Source organism: Saccopteryx leptura, chromosome 13 (genome assembly GCF_036850995.1).
Source record: "Saccopteryx leptura isolate mSacLep1 chromosome 13, mSacLep1_pri_phased_curated, whole genome shotgun sequence".
NCBI classification, from domain to species: Eukaryota; Metazoa; Chordata; class Mammalia; order Chiroptera; family Emballonuridae; genus Saccopteryx; species Saccopteryx leptura.
The window spans coordinates 27,439,083-27,459,127 of NC_089515.1; the positions used below are offsets into that span (position 1 = coordinate 27,439,083).

General features: G+C 43.4%; 1 protein-coding gene across 3 annotated transcripts in view; it reads left to right on the plus strand.

Annotated features, from left to right (window-relative positions):
• ERLIN1 (ER lipid raft associated 1) overlaps positions 1–7,962 on the plus strand; it is a 40,761-nt gene extending 32,799 nt beyond the window's left edge. For all 3 annotated transcript variants that reach the window (XM_066355017.1, XM_066355018.1, XM_066355019.1), the window contains 3 exons: positions 1,645–1,734; positions 2,601–2,680; positions 5,712–7,962. In XM_066355017.1, the coding sequence (XP_066211114.1) occupies positions 1,645–1,734; positions 2,601–2,680; positions 5,712–5,936 (395 nt within the window). In that variant the 3' untranslated portion in view covers positions 5,937–7,962. The remainder of the gene's footprint in view (positions 1–1,644; positions 1,735–2,600; positions 2,681–5,711) is intronic.
• The last annotated feature ends 12,083 nt before the right edge of the window (positions 7,963–20,045 follow it).

Sequence of the window (20,045 nt, forward strand, 5' to 3'; positions counted from 1 at the left end):
TAGCACTTTAAGGCAGCAATTTTCAAGATTGCAAGAATGCAGCAAGAATGTTTAAAACATGCAGTACCTGACTATTTAGTCAGGGGCACTGACCCCTTTTTTCTTAGATTGTTGAATAAAAAAATGACAATAGGCAACACAACAAGAGCCATCCCCTGTGAATGAATCAAAATTATACCTATTTTTTGTCAGATCAGCAAATAATATATATATTTTTTGGTGTGCCGCAGAATTTTAGTAATTAGTTTATGTGTGTCATGAGATGAAAAAGGTTGAGTATTGCTGCTTTATGGTGTTAGCTGAAGGGTTTTTCATTAGTCCACTCTACCATTTTTCTAGACTAGAAGTTTGGTCACACTCTTTATGGGCTTATCCCCACATGTCAAAGAGCTGTGTGAAATAGGGTTATGGCTGTAGTTCCTCTATGCTGAGACACTGTTTCCCTGGGTTCTAGCTGCAAGCTGCAGATTCTTGATTCAAGTTTTATCTTGAGTTTCTGCTTATAACTAAATTTCTAGCCCATTTGAACAAAGTAGTCTATTTTGGGAATGGTATGATACAGATCGATTTTGTTCTGATGGGGAGATAGGGCTGTATGCCCTGGAGTAGTTGATAAAGGCTACTGTCTTCTGGAAAGAAGAGACCACTTGGAAATTTTCTTTCCATTGTGTATTTCCTCTGGGAAGAGCTTAAAATGTGTTGAAATGCTCACCTTTGGCTGAACAGGAGAGTTGAGAATGTTCTTCAAGAATTGCAGTGACTAAAATGAAAGTGTGATTAGAGTCTTCCCTGGTCCTGGATCCTTTGGTTAGGCCTGAGCTTTTACTAAAAGTGTCCCTCATTTTCCCTTCCTTGTGGCGGCCGCTGCGGTCCACCCGTTCACTCCCAGCATCGTTTTTACATTCCCAGGTGAATATCCCTGCTTTCTCTTCGTCTTCCACAGCAGTCAGAATATTCCTTCTCTGGTGTTACTTTCATCGTGTCATTTCCTTGATGGCAGTTTAACAGTTGATTCTGAGTATACTGAAGCTAAATTCCTTAGGCTGCCACTTAGGACGGGTCTTCCAGCCCTCTTTCTGTTCTTTTTTGTTGTGTTCTCTTGTAGTTGGCTCTTTATTCCCTCTTCACTGTGAGTTGCTCATTCATACCTTCTTGTCTTTGTTTATGCCTTCTGCCATGTCCTCCTTGGTCATGCCCATGTTTTTTATTTAAGATTTCTTCTAGAAGGCCTTCCTTGGTGTAAGTTATCTTATTCTTTCTCTCTCCTGCCACATTATATAATTGTCCAACCTTGCCATGCATTTATGTTGCTCTGTTTTTGTTCTGAGTACTTTCATGAAGTGTCTTTTTTTTTTTTCCATTAGCTCATGGACCATTGCTTTTTAATCCCTTGAAGAACTGGCCCTATTACCTTTTGTACTCCCCCTTCTCACAAAATCAGCACTGTCAAAATAGGACTGTAAAGTAGGGACTAAATTCCCTTTTTGTCTGTTGAGGAGTTTACAGTCTGGGTAGATAAAATGTAATGAAACAGTCCAATACCCCTTATGTAGTTTAACCTTAGACTTTGTGCTGCTGAGTCTTAAGTACCTGCAGAACTAGGGAAATGTGTTTGAATGTGTCTTCTTTTGTGTGTAATTATAGAAGCCGAGAAGATTGCAGAAGTGGCAAAAATTCGGTTTCAGCAGAAGGTGATGGAGAAAGAAACTGAAAAGCGCATTTCTGAAATTGAAGGTACGTGGGGGAAAGAGGCCTGACTGTCCTCGTCTGCCCCAGGGGTCGGGCTCCTGGGGTGGCTGGGATAGACATGGGCAGAATAATCTAATCTGGAGGACATAGCTGACTTGACATTCTAGACACTTTTTTTAAAAATTGCCATTACACATCTAACTCAGTGTGGTTTGTGACTCTGGCTAACTCAGCCTTTCCTTTTCCAACTTAAAATGGGGCTTACTAGCTCCCACTTTGTTCTTAAGGCAGTGTGATAATTGCCCATAATCAGTTGTTAGAATATACAAGACAAGATAGCCCACCACAACCATTTTCTTTTCTACCTGTGAAATAACACAAAAAAACAAAAAAATTAGCTGGGAAAGAAGAACCTGGTTTTCACAGAGGCTCTCAAACTCCTTGGTTTCACATGTTGCTGTTCTTGTGCTTATATACCATTGCTTCTTATTGTTCTGCATTAACTGATTTGAGATCAGATTCAAAGGGGTGGGGGACAGTGCAATAAATATAGCAGAGCTTTTGTGTCTGGATTGAGTTATTTCCCTTGAAGCCTGGAGCCTGGGGGGGGGGGGGGGTGATGCTTTGTGTGATGGGGGTTGGAGAAAGAAAGAGCAGCTTTAGGTGGAAAATGAAGTGGGCTCAGATAAGCTGAGAGTTGTTAGACATTGACAAGAGTATTCCCCTTTAAGAACAAGCCACCTGAGGACTGGGATTTGAAAACTGCTAATGTTGTTATATGCCTTTACAGTAAAGTAAGTGATCAAAATATCAGGCAGTGGAGAAGGGGACTCCTGCTTACGCAAACTCGTACAGCTGAGGAAATGGATCGCAAGTTTTCTTTGTTTTAAATCCTGACTGTTGTGTTTTAGATGCTGCGTTCCTGGCCCGAGAGAAGGCAAAAGCAGATGCCGAGTACTATGCTGCTCATAAATATGCCGCCGCAAACAAGGTGACGGCTCTCCGCGCCACTTTCCTAGTAGTACCGTTTCGGGCTTTGTTTCCTTGCCGGGGGTCTCTAATGTGATAGAGGGGATTTCATGCAGTGTCAAGGAAGGACCGTTACTGTCACACCCTTCAGACTCAGCCAGTTACTTAGCAAGATATATTGTACACATATTGGGTAGGGAGTTTTGTATATTTTCTTATAAAAATGGGAAGCTTTGACAAAGGCAAATAAATATGTAATAACCAATGCCATATAGCTGTTCATTTGTACCGCTGTTTAAGAGCTCAATAATCTAGAAAGTTGAGGGACATCTGAAATAACAGGAGGGACAGGAGAAGAGTTGGGTTCACTTAGAATTGCTTCCCAGAGACAGTAGATTTTTTGAGTAGGTGCTAAGCTTGTTTAAAGCAGTGTTTGTCATCAGAGACATTCTTGGCATTTTGGAGTGAGATACTTTATCATTGTTGAAGATCACCTCATGTATGATGGGATATTTTGCATTCCAGGCCCTTGCCTACTAAATGTCAGTGGTGCTTGCCAGTTATCTTAACAGTCAGCACCCTACCCCACACATGCATGTCCAGCTGCCTCTGAGTACCTCTTGTTTACTGGATTTAAAAAATGTTCTAGTCATGAGGAATTCATGTGTAGTAACTTGAGACAGGACGTTGAGTGATGTATGGGTGACCAGTTTTTGTGTAGGAACTGCAGTAAGTGTAGGTCCAGAGAATACAGGACTAGTTACCAGGAATTATTTAATTAAGAGGCAGCTAGAACTTTTCTAGTTTTATGAGAAGGAAAGGATATGACCAAGGTTTGTAAGGTTATTAATTGTAGAGTAGATTGGGACAGAGAAAGAATGGAGAAAGAGGTTGCTAAGGTCTATGATACAGTTTGAAGGATTAGAGGCAATATTAAAGGTATAGACAGGGCTTAAACTCTTGATTTAGAGAGGAACAGCCTAACCTGCATTCAAAAGAAATGATAGGACATGATAGGTGACAGAATGAGAGTTGTCAGTTCTGTAAAATCCAGTAGAAATTTAGAAATACACTTAACATATTGAAGGACATAGCTCTATAGAAACAGAATGGAGTTAGGTCAAAATGGTGAGATGAGAAACTTGAGTTTACAAAACTAACATTCCAAATCTGTCATGAGAGAGGCTGGCCAGGCACAAATATCCCACCCTTGTCTTTGAGGTCAGCCTTATGCTAAAAGGGCAGTAAGTAGTTTTATGCCACTTTGAAAAGTGCTGTTCAGATATTAAGCTATATTAATAAAGCTTTCGGAAGTAGTCTGGTTGTGCCCTGGGACCAGATTTGATGGCAGTATTTCAGCAGAGCTTATGAATCAACTGGAAAAAGTGTAGGTCCAGGGAGTGGAAGATGTCAGAGGGCTGTGAAGGACAAGATGGGCTTATGCTGGAGGACAGACTGGGACTTGAGATGAGGAGAGAATCACTAGGGAAGGTTCTGAGGGGCTTTGAAGGAACATTTAAAGGAACATTGGAAATGAATGAGCTTTAATAAAACCCAGGGAGATTGTGGTTGGATATATCTTAGCATCATGATTTAAAGCACCAACAGAGCCTGACCAGGTGGTTGCGCAGTGGATAGAGCGTCGGACTGGGATGCGGAAGACCCAGGTTCGAGATCCCAAGGTCACCAGCTTGAGCGCAAGCTCATCTGGCTTGAGCAAAAAAAAAAAAAGCTCACCAGCTTGGACCCAAGGTCACTGGCTCGAGCAAGGGGTTACTCCATCTGCTGAAGGCCCGCGGTCAAGGCACATATGAGAAAGCAATCAATAAACAACTAAGGTATCAAAACGAATAACTGATGATTGATGCTTCTCATCTCTCTCTGTTCCTGTCTGTCTGTCCCTATCTATCCCTCTCTCTGTAAAAAAAAAAAAAAAAAGGCACCGATGGAGGCAGGTCTCATGCTTGACAAACATCTGTCCATCACAAACAGTTTAAATATCCAGTTTCAGGGTAGAGCCAAGAGGCTAAACCAGGTGTCTCTTGAGATCTTTCCAGTTCTGGAATGTGACTAGGAAAAGCAGAACCACAGATGGTTGATTATAAGTAAGGAGCCCAGGCCCTCTTTACAAAGCTATCACTCTCATCCGTCAACTGTCCAGCTTTCAGGAGAGCCAGCGGAAATTCCATACTGATTCCAGGTTGATTCAGCTAGATTAAATGGGGAAGTATATATGAAAGTACTTTATCGGCCACAAGTCACTATAGAAATATTAGTTATTATCATTACTTAGTGAGTTATTATTCATTGTTCCCCCAAACCACCCCCATCTCCCAATTTTTTTATTTTTAAATTAAGAAATGAACAGCCCAGGCCAGAAGGCTCGGTTGGTTAGAGCAGTGGTCCCCAACCCCCGGGCCGCGGACTGGTACCGGTCCGTGGGCCATTTGGTACCGGTCCACAGAGAAAGAATAAATAACTTACATATTTCTGTTTTATTTATATTTAAGTCTATATTTAAAAAATGACCAGATTCCCTCTGTTACATCTAAGACTCACTCTTGATGCTTGTCTTGGTCACGTGATACATTTATCCGTCCCACCCTAAAGGCCGGTCCATGAAAATATTTTCTGACATTAAACCAGTCCGTGGCCCAAAAAAGGTTGAGGACCACTGGGTTAGAGCACCGTCCCAAAGCACAGAGGTTGATGATTCAGTCCCCTGTCAGGGCACACACAGGAACAGATTGATATTCCTTTCTCTCTCGCTCGCTCTCTCCTTCCCTCTCTCTACAATGAATAAAATAAATAAATTTTAAAAAGGAAATGAATAGCTTTTACTTTAGGACAGAGCTTGTGGAAGGAACTTCAAGTCTGGAATGTAGCTGTCACTGTGATAGCCACACTTCAGAAGTGAGAGAGGGTCTGGCAGCAATGCACATTTGAATAATGCCGCTCAGCAGAGCAATAGGCAAACTGGGTTTAAGCAAAGAGAGAGAGAAATATTGCCCCAAAGTGTCCTGATGCCTTTGCTCTTGTTTGAACCCATACAGCACAAACTGACCCCGGAATATCTGGAGCTCAGAAGGTACCAGGCCATTGCTTCTAACAGTAAGATCTACTTTGGCAGCAACATTCCTAGCATGTTCGTGGACTCCTCCTGTGCTATGAAGTATTCAAATGGTAGGACTGTAAGGAAAAGCTCTCCTCTGCTCTTTAAGGAGGCTCTTGAACCCTCTGGAGAGAGCCCTGTCCAAAAGAAGGAGAGCATAGGTTGATACAAGAGGAGGACACGTTCTCTCATATCAAGATGCTGCCCAAGGGATTCGGTGGGAACAATGGTTATGCGACTCTTCGTGCTCGTGCGTTCTGCCCCTCCTGTGGAAGTCCTGGCTTACCAGCTGATCAGGGTGGAGCCAGCTCTACGGCACCCAGTGATCTTTTCAGCCGCAGTTTTATCAAGTATGCTGTATGTGTTTCTTTCTAAACTGGTACTCGTGACAGAGGGAAAGTCGATGCTAGATACTGCCTGCACTGGAATGTTCAACACTAATACATAACAAGCTGTGTTTTTCTAAGCTGAGATCTATTGAATAATGTTTACATTGGTCCCTGGGGAAATGTGTGCTCAGACGTTCACGAGATAGAAGGCCAGAGAGAAGCTGGCCAGGATGTGTAAGTGTGAAAAAGACTGCACCGGGGACCCAGGCTCTCTTTGGGGCCCAGTTCCAGCGTTCATCCATGATTGACCTCTAGTCTGCCGAAGTTCCCCAGGAAATGATCTTCCACTGAGCAACCATTTACTTGATATGATTTGCACCTTTTTGTTTTCCTACAGTCAGGTTGGTGGCCTCCTGGGACATGCACCTTGCCACTCAACCAGATTGCTTGTAGAGATTCCTAGTCACTAGTTTATTGCATTTGCAGGCTCAAAGGTAGAGCTTGGTTTGAAGTTTGTGGGAAGATGAAACCTTTACTTTGAACCAAAGCTCTGGGAACCTGCATTCTCCTCCATTGGATGATGACTGTCTGTCTGTGTCATGGCCCCAGGCCGCATGTAACTAAGGTACCTGGTTCTAGTCACAGCTCCCTTTATGTCACCTCTCAGCTCTGTCTGGCCAAGAGCAAGACAGGGCTTTAACCAGAAATAGGAGCAGCATACAGTTCCTAGCTCTTCACTGCACAGTATTGTATCATAACTGCAGGAAGTTTTTATTTTTAAAACTGGAGTTGGGGTCTGTTCGTGTGCCCCGGTACCTCTGCCTAAAGGCTGTGTTCTAGGCTGCGTGGTTACTAGCTCACTGATTCTCCTCAATATTGCTCATCAGGAACCCACACAGTGTGGAACAAAGAGGAACTTAGAAAGCATCCTTGGATATTTTTGTCACCTTCCCTTTTGGCCCTGAGATGCTGAAATCAAAGTTGTTCTCCAGCGTCACCTTCCCTAGGAGATCAGGTCCCCATTGACTTCCTGGAGCTGCTCTCTCAGTCTTCCAAGAGGATGACAGAGTAGCTGAGGCTGTGGCTGACCTATTTCACCTAGACTTTTTCTCCCTTAAGATAAACATCCCCGAAACGTCCCCTGGTGAGGTCTGAGGATGTGCAGCTTGTTAAAGTCTTTTGTGTAGACTTGGTTCAAGCCAGACAGCAAAGTCCCAGGGCCACTTTAGCAACCTTTCAGCTGACTATCAGTCCTGTCAGTCTGACGACAGCTTCTGGGGTGTGCCAAACATGTTATATGGGAAAGGAACCCCAGACCTGAGTGGGTCTTTTCCCTGGGCCTTATGCTAGAGAGGCATTTGTAATATGGAGAGAATACTTTTTTCGTTTTTTTGCTCATTTAATTGTATACATTATTTTTTGAGTGAATTTTGTGTTCTCTAGCCCTCCTTAAGAGAACGTTTGAACTATAAAAATAAACTCCTCACCTGTCATTGTTGCTGCAGATAAATGATTGTGGGAAGTCTGGGTCATTGATCTTTGTGCTTTTGTTCCTAGAGATGTTGCCTATTCCCATGAGTTGCAAGCTGCTGCCCCAGAGTGATGGATGTGGGTTACCGTATGCCCCATAGTCCCGGTGGCAGAGTTGAGGAACAGGGAAACCACGTTGTGCGGTTTTAAAGTCCTTCCACTCGAGCTCCCCACGGAGTGTGCTCCCCTGTGCTCACTCGAGCTCTAGGTCTGTCCCTCCTTCAGGGATGTTTCTTTTGACAAATGCACACTGTAATTTTGAGTCTAAATTTATATGTGAAATGCTACCTTTTTTAAAAAAGAAATGAAATAAAATTATTTTACTATCAGTGATTTGTGTTTTCTGTATGTCTCCATTTTCTTTTGTCTTAATGTGCTTCCTAAGCTTTCTTACTTAACTCTAGAGCAGGGGTCGGAAACCTATGGCTCGCAAGCCAGATGTGGCTCTTTTGATGGCCGCATCTGGCTCACAGACAAATCTTTAATAAAAAAAATAATAACGTTAAAAATATAAAACATTCTCATGTATTACAATCCATCCATTTCCTACCGCTCATGTTCATAGTTACGGGTGGCTGGAGCTAATCACAGCTGTCCTTTGGGACACCAAATTTTTATTGGATAATGCGTAATGTACTTGGGTTGTTGAGAGGTCAGAAAGTAAACTTCCCTCCTTTTTTTTTTTTTTTTTTTTTTTTTTTTCATTTTTCTGAAGCTGGAAACAGGGAGAGACAGTCAGACAGACTCCCGCATGCGCCCGACCGGGATCTACCCGGCACGCCCACCAGGGGCGACGCTCTGCCCACCAGGGGGCGATGCTCTGCCCATCCTGGGCGTCGCCATATTGCGACCAGAGCCACTCCAGCGCCTGGGGCAGAGGCCAAGGAACCATCCCCAGCGCCCAGGCCATCTTTGCTCCAATGGAGCCTTGGCTGCGGGAGGGGAAGAGAGAGACAGAGAGGAAAGCGCGGCGGAGGGGTGGAGAAGCAAATGGGTGCTTCTCCTGTGTGCCCTGGCCGGGAATCGAACCCGGGTCCTCCGCACGCTAGGCTGACGCTCTACCGCTGAGCCAACCAGCCAGGGCAACTTCCCTCCTTTTAATCAAGTAGTCAGCTAGCCAATTGCAGAAACCCTTTTGACGAAGAAGATGGCTAAAAGAAAAAAAGATGAGTATTGTACTTTTCAACAGGAATGGACAGAGGAATTCGCCTTTGTGGAGAGAGCAGGTTCTGCAATGTGTCTAATATGCAGTGGTAAAATTGCATCGGTGAAACAAATATAAAATGGCACCTCGACACACACCATACTACATTTGCATCAAAATATCCAGCGGGGGACAGCAGGAAGAAAGCATGTCAAGAGCTACTGTGCAGAGTGCAAGCTAGTCAGCAGCAACTCCGTGTTTGGCCCCAACAAGGTGACTGGAATTTGGCTAGCTTTGCTGGTGCTTTAGCAATTGTGAGAAACGGAAGCCATTCACAGATGGGGAGTATGCCAAAACATTCATGCTTGATGTTGCCAGTGAACTTTTTGACGACTTTTCGGATAAAGACGATAAACGAATAAAAAGCATGCCTCTGTCGGCAAGAACTTTGCACGATCGTACCATCATGATGGCAAATCAAATTGAGGCAACACAAGTGAAAGACATAAATGCAGCACCATTCTTTTCTCTCGCTTTGGATGAGTCAACAGACGTAAGCTATTTATCCCAGTTCAGCGTGATTGCAAGGTATGCTGTCGGTGACACACTATGTGAGAAAAGTCTTGCTGTTTTGCCTATGAAAGACAACAAGAGGGGAGGATTTATTCAAGTCTTTCACTGAGTTCACCAAAGAAAAAAATCTACCAGTGGATAAACTTATTTCAGTGTGTACTGATGGTGCTCCGTGCATGGTGGGGGAAAACAGGATTCGTAGCTCTTCTTCGTGAACATGAAAAGAGACCAATCCTAAGTTTTCACTGCATCCTACATCAGGAGGCGCTTTGTGCTCAGATGTGTGGCGAGCAGCTTGGTGAGGTGATGTCGCTGGTCATTTGGGTGGTCAATTTTATTGTTGCCCGAGCTTTAAATGATTGCCAGTTTAAAACACCACTGGATGAAGTTGGGAATAATTATCCTGGTCTGCTTCTGCACAGCGATGTGCGTCGGTTGTCAAGAGGGAAGGTGTTCAGCTGTTTTGTGGCTCGTCTGAGCAAAATCCGGACTTTTCTTGAAATGAAAAACATGGAGCATCCTGAGTTAGCTAACACTGAGCGGCTCCTGAAGTTCTACTATCTCATGGACATGACTGAACATCTGAACCAGCTCAATGTGAAAATGCAAGGTGTTGGAAATACAGTCTTATCCCTTCAACAAGCAGTGTTTGCATTTGAAAACAAGCTGGAACTCTTCATTGCTGACACTGAAACAGGTCGTTTACTACACTTTGAAAAACTGGGAGAGTTTAAAGATGCATGCACAGCAAGTGACCCTGCTCAACATCTTGATCTCCAGCAGCTAGTGGACTTCACATCTAATCTCCTGCAGTCATTCAAAGCACTCTTTGGAGAATTTCGTGAGCACACTCATCTTTTTAAGTTCATCACCCATCCATGCGAGTGTGCAGTGGACAGCGCTGACCTGAGTTACATCCCGGGTGTCTCCAACAGAGATTTTTTGAGCTACAAGCTGCTGACCTGATGGCGTCAGACATGTGGGTGAATAAGTTCAAGTCACTGAATGAAGATTTGGAAAGACTTGCACGACAGCAAGCAGAGTTGGCGAGCAAACACAAGTGGGGAGAAATGTAAAAACTTCAACCCGCGGACCAGCTGATTGTCAAAACTTGGAACACGCTTCTCGTCACATACCACACACTGCAGCGTGAGTATTGCTGTACTGACAATGTTTGGCTCTACGTATGCATGTGAGCAGTCTTTCTCACATCTAAAAAACGTTAAGACCAACCTACGATCATGTTTAACAGTTGGAAATCTCAACGCTTGCATGAAGCTTAACCTCACCACCTATCAACCAGACTACAAAGCCATCAGCAAACCATGCAGCACCAGAAGTCGTATTAGTGGTAAGAAGTACTTTATTCATCATTGGTTAGCAACAGCATAACGTTATTAAAAAGAATTCAGAGACTTACTGTACTTTAAAAGTGTTGGTCTTACATAAAATGCACACATTTACTTGTATTTAGTGTTAAACATTTTAAAATATGTGGCCTTCATGGCTCTCTCAGCCAAAAAGGTTCCCGACCCCTGCTCTAGAGGCTTTTATATTTTTTCATTTTTTGCAACAGAGACAGAGGGACAGATAGGGATAGACAGACAGGAAAGGAGAGAGATGAGAAGCATCAACTCATAGTTGCAGTGCCTTAGTTGTTCATTGATTGCTTTCTCATATGTGCCTTGACTAGAGTGCTTTAGCCAAGCCAGTGACCCCTTGCTCAAGCCAGCAACCTTGGGCTCAAGCCAGTGACCATGGGGTCATGTCTATGATCCCACACTCAAGCCAGCGACCCTGCATTCAAGCTGGTGAGCCCGTGCTCAAGCTGGTGACTGGGGTTTTGAACCTGGGCCCTCTGCATCCCAATCTGATGCTTTATCCACAGTACCACTGCCTGGTCAGGCGTTTCTTTTTCTTTTTCTTTTTTTTTTTTTTTTTTAGTGATTCTTAGGAAGGGAGGAAGATGAGAAGCATCAACTTGTAGTTGCTTCACTTTAGTTGTTCAGTTATTACTGCTTATATGTGCCTTTCCAGGGGAACAGCTCAAGCCAAACCAGGTACCCCTTGTTCAAACCAGAGACCCTGGGCTGAAGCCAGTGACCTTGGCATTATGTTGTCAAGCCTGTGCTCAAGCTGGCAATTCCACACTCAAGCCAACAAGCCCACACTTAAGCCAGCAAATTCAGGGTTTCAAACCCAGAACCTCAGCATTTGGGATGACGCTTTATCCACTCTGCCACCACCAGTCAGGTTAGAGGCTTTTCTTAAAACTCTTGAATACCACCTCCCTGATATGTGAATTTTTAAATATTTTTTTACTTGTAATTTTTATTTTTTTAATTTTATTTTAGCAAGAGGAGTGGAGGCAGAGAGACAAGACTCCTGCAGGTGACCCAACTGGGATCCACCCAGCAAGCCCACTAGGGGGTTATGCTCTACCTATCTAGGGCCATTGCTCAGCAACGGAGCCATTTTTTTTAGCATCTGAGGTGGAGGTCAGGAGCCATCCTCAGCACCGGAGACCAATTCGCTAGAATCATCAAGGTATGGCTGCAGGAGGGGAAGAGGGAGAGAAGAGGAGGGTTGGAGAAGCAGATGGTTGCTTCTGTGTGCCCTGGCCGGGAATCAAACCCGGGACATGCACATACCAAGCCGATGCTCTACCACTGAGCCAACTGGCCAAGGCTTTTACTTTTCAATTACAGTTGATATATATTAGTTTCAAGTGTACAAGCATGATTAGATGTAGGTAGAGCACAGAGCACATTCCTAACAGCTGTGGCTGATGTAATGCTGTGAGGACACTCCAGCACTTGAAACCCTCCTAGGCACACCCAGGAGGGAGCTCACCCACTATAAAGAAGTGACTCAGCACTAACCAGGCAGTTCCCTGATCTTTTAGCCACTGGCTGTGAAGGACATGCTGTAACACCCTATAGGCTGAACCTGTGTATATAAGCTAGCTTACTTCCTGAATAAATTGGATCTGCGTCACTGAACCTGGTCCCCAGTGTCGGGTCTCTGCGTCTCCATCGTCCTCACCCCCGGTGGGCCTTGTCCACAATTAGACATTTATGTTACTTACAAAGTGATCACTAGTACCTGGTATAAGAATTGAAAGGGTTTACACCAGTGGAAGTCAACCTGGTTCCTACCACCCACTAGTAGGCGTTCCAGCTTTCATGGTGGGCAGTAGCGGAGCAACCAAAGTATAAATAAAAAGATAGATTTAACTATATAGTAAGTTGTTTTATAAAGATTTATTCTGCCAAACTTAGCAAAAATCTGACATAAAGTACTTGGTAAGTTATTATTATATGCTTTAACTTGCTGTAATTTTGCTTTATAAATTTTATAAAGTAAAGTTCCTTCCCTACTTTATAAATCACCATTACTGTGGAACCGGTGGGCGGTTAGAAAATTTTACTACTAATAGAGATACAAAAGTGGGCGGTAGGTATAAAAAGGTTGACTACCCCTGGCTTACACTGTCCTGCCTCACAGAATTTAGGGATGTTTTGATTCTCTGGGATGCAGCCAGCTGCAGAGAAGGGAGAAAGGGAGAGGGAAGATGGAGTCTGTCTGACAGCTGGAGGAAGGGAGGGGCAGTGAACTTGAGGCAGAGGAAGGACAAGTTGTTTAAATACTGACAATGATGTGGTATGCTATAACCAACTTCACTAATTCAGGTGTTAGCCGGAGAGCCAGGGTTGGACCTGCTCTTCCCAAGCTCTCAACATTCCCTCCTGAGGACAGTTTCACAGTGATGTCGGGGCAGCAGGTCTTACTAGTAGGGAGTTTGAGTAAAGCAGCGTTTTACTCAGGTTCCTATAGGATCCAACCCCATAGTATCCTATACCTGCTACTGCAGACCAGGGAAGTTTAGTTCAAACCAGTTATCCTGTAGGCTTTTGGTAGGTATTAAAGTGATTTGGAGCTAAGTGATTTCTTGCTGTGGGCAAGGGATTTTCAGATTACAAGCTGTGACTTCTGATTGGGTTAGGATTGAGTCCCACATGTGTGCATCCAAGGCTTTTTGTGATTTGGCCCCCACTGACCTCCAGCCCATATCCTTGAATGAACCTTCTCTGTATATATTTTTCCATCTGGCTGGCACATTTTTTCTCCCCTATAGCTCCAACTTTCCTTTGTTAGCTCCTAAAGGAGACTTCTCTGAGAGGCCACCCGCCACTGCTTGCCCGGGTCAGCACTCCACGATTCCCCTTTTGTAATATTTTACATGCTTCATGTCACCTGTTTAATGTCTGTTCTCACAATTCAGCTCTCTGTGGGCCAGGACTGGGACTGTGGTCTTCCCTGGGGTAGTATCTATTGCTCATGCCTGATATGGTGACTGGATCATTTGAGTTAGTCATTTTTGTTGCATGAAAGAACAAAAGGATGAATGTGAAATACAGTTTAAGTGACTAGTGGAGAAAAGAAGGACATAGAAATTAAGGTAGATTGTCCATGTCAGGACTCCATGTGAACCATAGGTAGTTACCTAACATCTCAACCTGTTCACCCATTCTTGAAGGGCTCTTCAGTGGATGCAAGATGTTTATGTGTGTAACATAGTGGTAACAGTTGGGAGTGTTAGTTCACTCAGTATCAGTAATCAGTATATGTTTCTGAATAGACTGTTGGTTCCTGTAGTGGAGAGGGCACAGGGCCTGATATATGTGAGTGTATCATAAAAGACTTGAATTATGGCCTGATCTGTGGTGGCGCAGTGGATAGAGCGTCGACCTAGAGTGCTGAAGTTGCCAGTTTGAAACCCTGGGCTTGCCTGGTCAAGGCACGTGTGGGTGTTGATGCTTCCTGCTCCTCCCCCCTTCTCTCTCTCTCTCTCTCCTCTCTAAAATGAATAAAGTCCTTAAAATTATATATAAAAAAAAGCAATATGGAAAAAAAAAGACATTGAATTATGTCTTCAACAGCCGTGAGCTAAGCTAGTTGGATTTTAAACCTTGACCACAGCCCCCCAGGAAAATCTCAACAAGCTGACCCTACTTCTCAGCTTTCTCCTAGTCTCTTGTCTTTGAATAAGAATTTAGAACAACAGTTGGCTCTTGAGCAATCGGGTTAGGGGCATCGACCCCTGCACCATCAAAAATCTGAATATAATTTTTGACTCTCCAAAACTGTAATAGTTAATTAACATTTTATATGTTATCTGTATTATATATTGTATTCTTGCAATAAAGTAGGCTAGAAACAAGAAAATGTTATTAAGAAAACCATAAGGAAAATACATTTACAGTATTGAAAAAAAGTCCATATGCAAGGACACTTTGGGGCAATATTCATCTCTGCTTAAACCCATTTTCCCTATTGCTCTACTGAGGTCCCAGGTTCAAAACTTGGAGGTTGCTGGCTTGCGTGTGAGCTCATCTGGCTTGAGCACGGGCTCAAAGTTGCTGGCTTGAGCAATGAGTCACTGGCTTGGCTGCAACCCCCGCCCCCCCCCCCCCCAAGTCAAGACATGTATGAGAAGCAATCAATGAACAACTAAGGTGCCACAACTATGAGTTGATGCTTCTCATCTCTCTCCCTTCTTATCTCTCTCTCTTAAAAAATAAAGTAAAATAAAATACCAGCAGGACTGTCCATAAGCACATCAGTACTGAGAAAAACAACCAAGACGGTAGCCAGCGATAGATTGTAAAAAAAGATCATTCATGTGTAAACATATACAACAACTAAAAATACAAAAATTATTCTTTGACCCCTGTAAACTAACATTGTTCATGCAAAGTTCCTCCACATATATATAAATGAAAGAAATATCAATCAGAAGTGTGTAAGTTATAGAAAACATTTACTTATTAACAAATTATTTAGTGTTAAGCACGAAAGGGCTGGTTTGGATTTCCTGGTTTCCTTAGAAAACATGTCCAAGAAAGGGGTGCCAGTGCCCCTAATACTGCTCAGAAGTTTTCCTGGCTCAGCAGAGGCATTTCAACTCATTTCACTTACCAAGGTTGTGCATCAAAGTATCTTCTTCAATCTGAAGGAAAATTTTGTTGTTGACTTTCAGGGAACTGGATGCTTCTCTGGGAAAGAGGAGGAGGAAGAAAACCCATAGTTAGGCTATTAATTCAATCATTCAAAATTTTTATTTAGTACCAATTATGTATCAGACATGATGCTTGGTAAAGGGAGTAAAATAATGAATCAAATAATACCCTAAAATTTTATTTCATAGCCCTTGTCACAGTGTAAGGAAATATTTAATTTACTTCTGCACTCTTTGCTGCACTGTATATGCCAAGAGGGCTGGGGTTTGTTAATTTTCCACACTTTATGTCACTAGCCACTAGCACAAGGCCTAGAATGTTATAGGTACACAATAAATATTTGTTGGACAAATTTACTGATTAATAAAGATAAAGTCCTTGAGTTAATGGAGCTTACAGTCCAGTGCAGCGGTATCAAAACCAGTGGTAACAATGAAACGCTAACAGGGGAAGGCCAGGTTGCTATGTGAGAATGTGGCAGGAACACTGCTTAGTCTAATGTGAGTTAGGGAGGGATGTCTAAACCCAGGCCCACTGTGTACATCCCTGCCTATGAAGGTGATCATTCTTCTGGGCGCTGAAGGGTGAGGAGGGGCTATCTGTGTAAAAGTGGCAGAGAAAACAACCAAGCAGAGAAACACGATGTGCAAAAGCCCTGAGGCAGAAGGAAGGTTGGCAGGTGAGGGATAGAAAGCATGCCAGTGTGACTGGAAGCGGGAGAGCAGGAGAGAGTGACGGAGAAGAGCGGAAGCAGCAGATCAGCAGGCAGACCGTGTGTAAGGGGCCCTGCAGGTCATACTGGTTAGTTTAGTTTTTATGCTAATAACAGTGAAAATTGTTTACAGGGTTTAAGCACTATGTAAGGAATGGCCATATTTGTGATGTGAAGGACATCCTGGAGGGGTCAACAGTAGATACAGAGAGAACATCTAGGAGTTGTCTGAAGTTAGTTTCTTGGTAGCAGAGCCTAAAATAGGGATTTATATGAAAGTTGTTTATTAAGAGAGTTCCATTTGGAGAAACTTGGGTGTGGAAAGAAACAGAAGGGAAATAGGAAAAAATTAAACATTGATGTAGTTTCATGTTAAGTCTAGTCTCTGCTGGATCCTCTGCAGGGGTCTCCAAACTTTTTACACAGGAGGCCAGTTCACTGTCCCTCAGACCATTGGAGGGCTGCCAAATACAGTGGTCCTCTCACTGACCACCAATGAAAGAGGTGCCCCTTCCAGAAGTGCAGTGGGGGCTGGATAAATGGCCTCAGGGGGCCGCATTGCGGCCCGAGGGCCATAGTTTGGGGACGCCTGCTAAAACACAGTGCAGTTTGTACCCCTGCACCCATTAGCCATTGGCTACAGGCAGCCCCCTTGGCGGTGGTGTTTGAGGCTGATTAACTCCCAGCCATTTCCTGGCAATGTTACTCCAGTGCCCAAGGGACTTTTCCAAGAAAGCTGCAGGTTGGGTCATAGAGGCTGGAGATAGGCGACCTGAACCAGTAAAAGGGATCTGGAGCCTGACCAGGCGGTGACACAGTGGATAGAGCGTGGGACTGGGATGCAGAGGACCCAGGTTCGAGACCCCGAGGTTGCCAGCTTGAGCATGGGCTCATCTGGTTTGAGCAAAAAGCCCACCAGCTTGAACCCAAGGTTTCTGGCTCCAGCAAGGGGTTACTCGGTCTGCTGAAGGCCCGTGGTCAAGGCACATATGAGAAAACAATCAATGAACAACTAAGGTGTTGCAACGCGCAATGAAAAACTAAAAATCGATGCTTCTCATCTCTCTCCGCTCCTGTCTGTCTGTCCCTGTCTATCCCTCTCTCTCTCTCTCTGTAAAAAAAAAAAGAAAAGAAAAAAAGAAAGAAAAAGGGATCTGGGCAGAGCACCTACAGCATCTTCTACGCGAGACCACAGTATTGCAGTAGCTCAAGGCAGAGAAGGGTCATGTGTGCTGGTGGTAGAAATGAAGGGACATGGATAGATTTGAGAGATATTTAGGAGGTAAAATTAACAGTATTGGTGATAAGTCGGGAAATAAAAGAGATGAGGCACTAGGTTCCTGGTTTGTCTGCTGGATAGAGGTTGGGGTCATTCATTCATCAATACAGGAAACCCTGGACGGGGACCATGGGCAGTTGTGAACACACAAGCTAAAGCACTGAGATTCACCGAACTAGGCCGGATGGAGGCAGAAAAGGAAAGTTGATATGCCCGTGTCTGGATTTCAACCATTCCCCCTCCTCCTGTCCATGTCTTTCTCCCATACAATAACTATCAACAGAAGATGGGTAGAAGCTTCTAAAGTATTTCAGCTCTCCTATAAGTTTTGTTCCATTCTGTTTTTTAAATACACTGTAATCTATTCTGTTTTAATATTAAATGAATATTAAATCTCTAAAACCTTATTGCATAGTAGATTTGGGTGTGTTAAGAAAGTGGTGGAGTTCATCCTAGTTAGTGATATTATAGAGTTGGAACATAAATAAAATATGTGATAGTATTTCCATTGTCTCTCTCTCTTCATCAGCAAAAACTTTTGCAAACTAACTGGACTTGCTTTTGTGAGGGAGTTATTTTAAATGCTCAATATTTTTTATTCCAAATGAAGACTATAGGTAGGAAGTGCCTAAAAGTTTGGGTTTCCACGTGCAGAAATAATTCCATTTTGAAACAAATAGGAGAGATGTAGCATAAAGAAATTGAGTGAAGAAAAAAACTTGATTCAGGCCTGACCTGTAGTGGCGCAGTGGATAAAGCGTCGACCTGGAAGTGCTGAGGTTGCCGGTTCAAAACCCTGGGCTTGCCTGGTCAAGGCACATATGGGAGTTGATGCTTCCGGCTCCTCCCCCCTTCTCTCTCTCTGTCTCTTCTCTCTCTCTCTGTCTCTCCCTCTCCTCTCTAAATTGAATAAAAAAAAAATTGGAAAAAGAAAAGAATCTTAAAAAAAACAAAAAAAAAAAAACTTGATTCAGAGCTTTAAAAATGAAGCAAACTTAAAAAACAAGCACCCTAATTCTTCTTCAACTTTGAAAACCAATGGTATTAAAAGCCCACCAAAAAATAATCAGCAATGAAAATAATATAAATATATAGAAATACAGAAATTTTTATTAGCTAATGTAATAGCATCAAACACTCATTTATTTAACAAATGCTTAGTGTTTATTTTTATACCAGCTGTGGGAGATACATTAACAAATAAGACTTAATTCCTATTGTTATTATTACTAATTATTATTTGTATTTTTCTGAAGTAAGAAGCAGGGTGGCAGAGAGACAGACTCCCGCATTCACCCGACCGGGATTCACCAGGCATACCTGCCAGGGGACGATGCTCTGCCCATCTGGGGCATCGCTCTGTTGCAACCCGAGCCATGCTAGCACCTGAGGCAGAGGCCATTGTGCCATTCTCAGCGCTCGGGCCAACTTTGCTCCAATGGAGCCTTGGCTGAGGGAGGGGAAGAGAGAGATAAAGAGAAAGGAGAGGGGGAAGGGTAGAGAAGCAGATAGGCCCTTCTCCTGTGTGCCCTGGCCGGGAATCAAACCCAGGACATCCACACGCTAGACTGATGCTCTACCGCTGAGCCAACCGGCCAGAGCCTGCCTATTATTTTTGGTAGAACCATTTAAAATATTGGGTTGGGGAATAAGTTCGTAGCGTTTTTACCGAAGACTTTTATTTAAACAAAAAACAATAATTATATCAATAAGTTAATCAATTATATATTCGCCATTGCTGTTTACAACCTCTTCCTACCTCTCGACCAATTTGTTGATGCCGTTCCGCCAAAAATCGCCTGGTCTGGTGTCAAAGAAGTTGTTGAGCCAGTTTTTAAGGACCTCTTTGTTATCGAAGGTAACGCCCTTCATATGGTTTGACAGGGAGCGGAAAAGATGGTAATCAGTCGGTGCAAGGTCCGGAGAATACGGGGGATGCTGAAGGATCTCCCATTCGAGCTCTTGGAGTGCGGCTTTGACGACTTGTGCAACATGGGGCCTGGCGTTGTCGTGAAGGAGTATGGTTTAACCGTGTCGATCAGGTCTTTTCAGTCGAATAGCCTCATTCACGTGGTGTAGCTGGGCAATGTAGAGCTCCTTGTTGACTGTGGCATTCTTTTCGAGCATTTCCCAGTTATTCATCGAATTCAGAAGGCCTTCTGCTGTGGCACGTGTCATCGACGTCAAAGTCGCCATTTTTGAACTTTGCAAACCATTTCCGTGCTGTAGACTCGCCTATGACACCTTCTCCATACACGTCGCAAATGTCCCGGGCTGCTTCGGCAGCTTTTTGACCTCGATGACAAGCAAAGAAGAGCAGGTATTGAAAATGTTGATTTTTGCCTCCTGGGTATTCCATTTCTAAGCCTCAAAACTATAATAATAATAAATTAAATAACTCAAAAATACAATTAACATAGTTTTGTAGAGCAGAAAGAGTTTTATCGAATGAATACTTACCCTTTGCCAAACAGCAAACAAATCGTAAAATAAAAGAAAATATAAAAACGCTACGAACTTATTCCCCAACCCAATATAATAGAAAGCTCGCTCACTATTTTTAAGTCCAGGCTTAATTTATTTTTTAAACACTTTGTAGATCCCATATAAAAAATTGTCCTACAAGTACAGTCTTCATGTTAGAAATGCCATAGAATGATGAATGTCATAGGTGAGAGGGTGGGG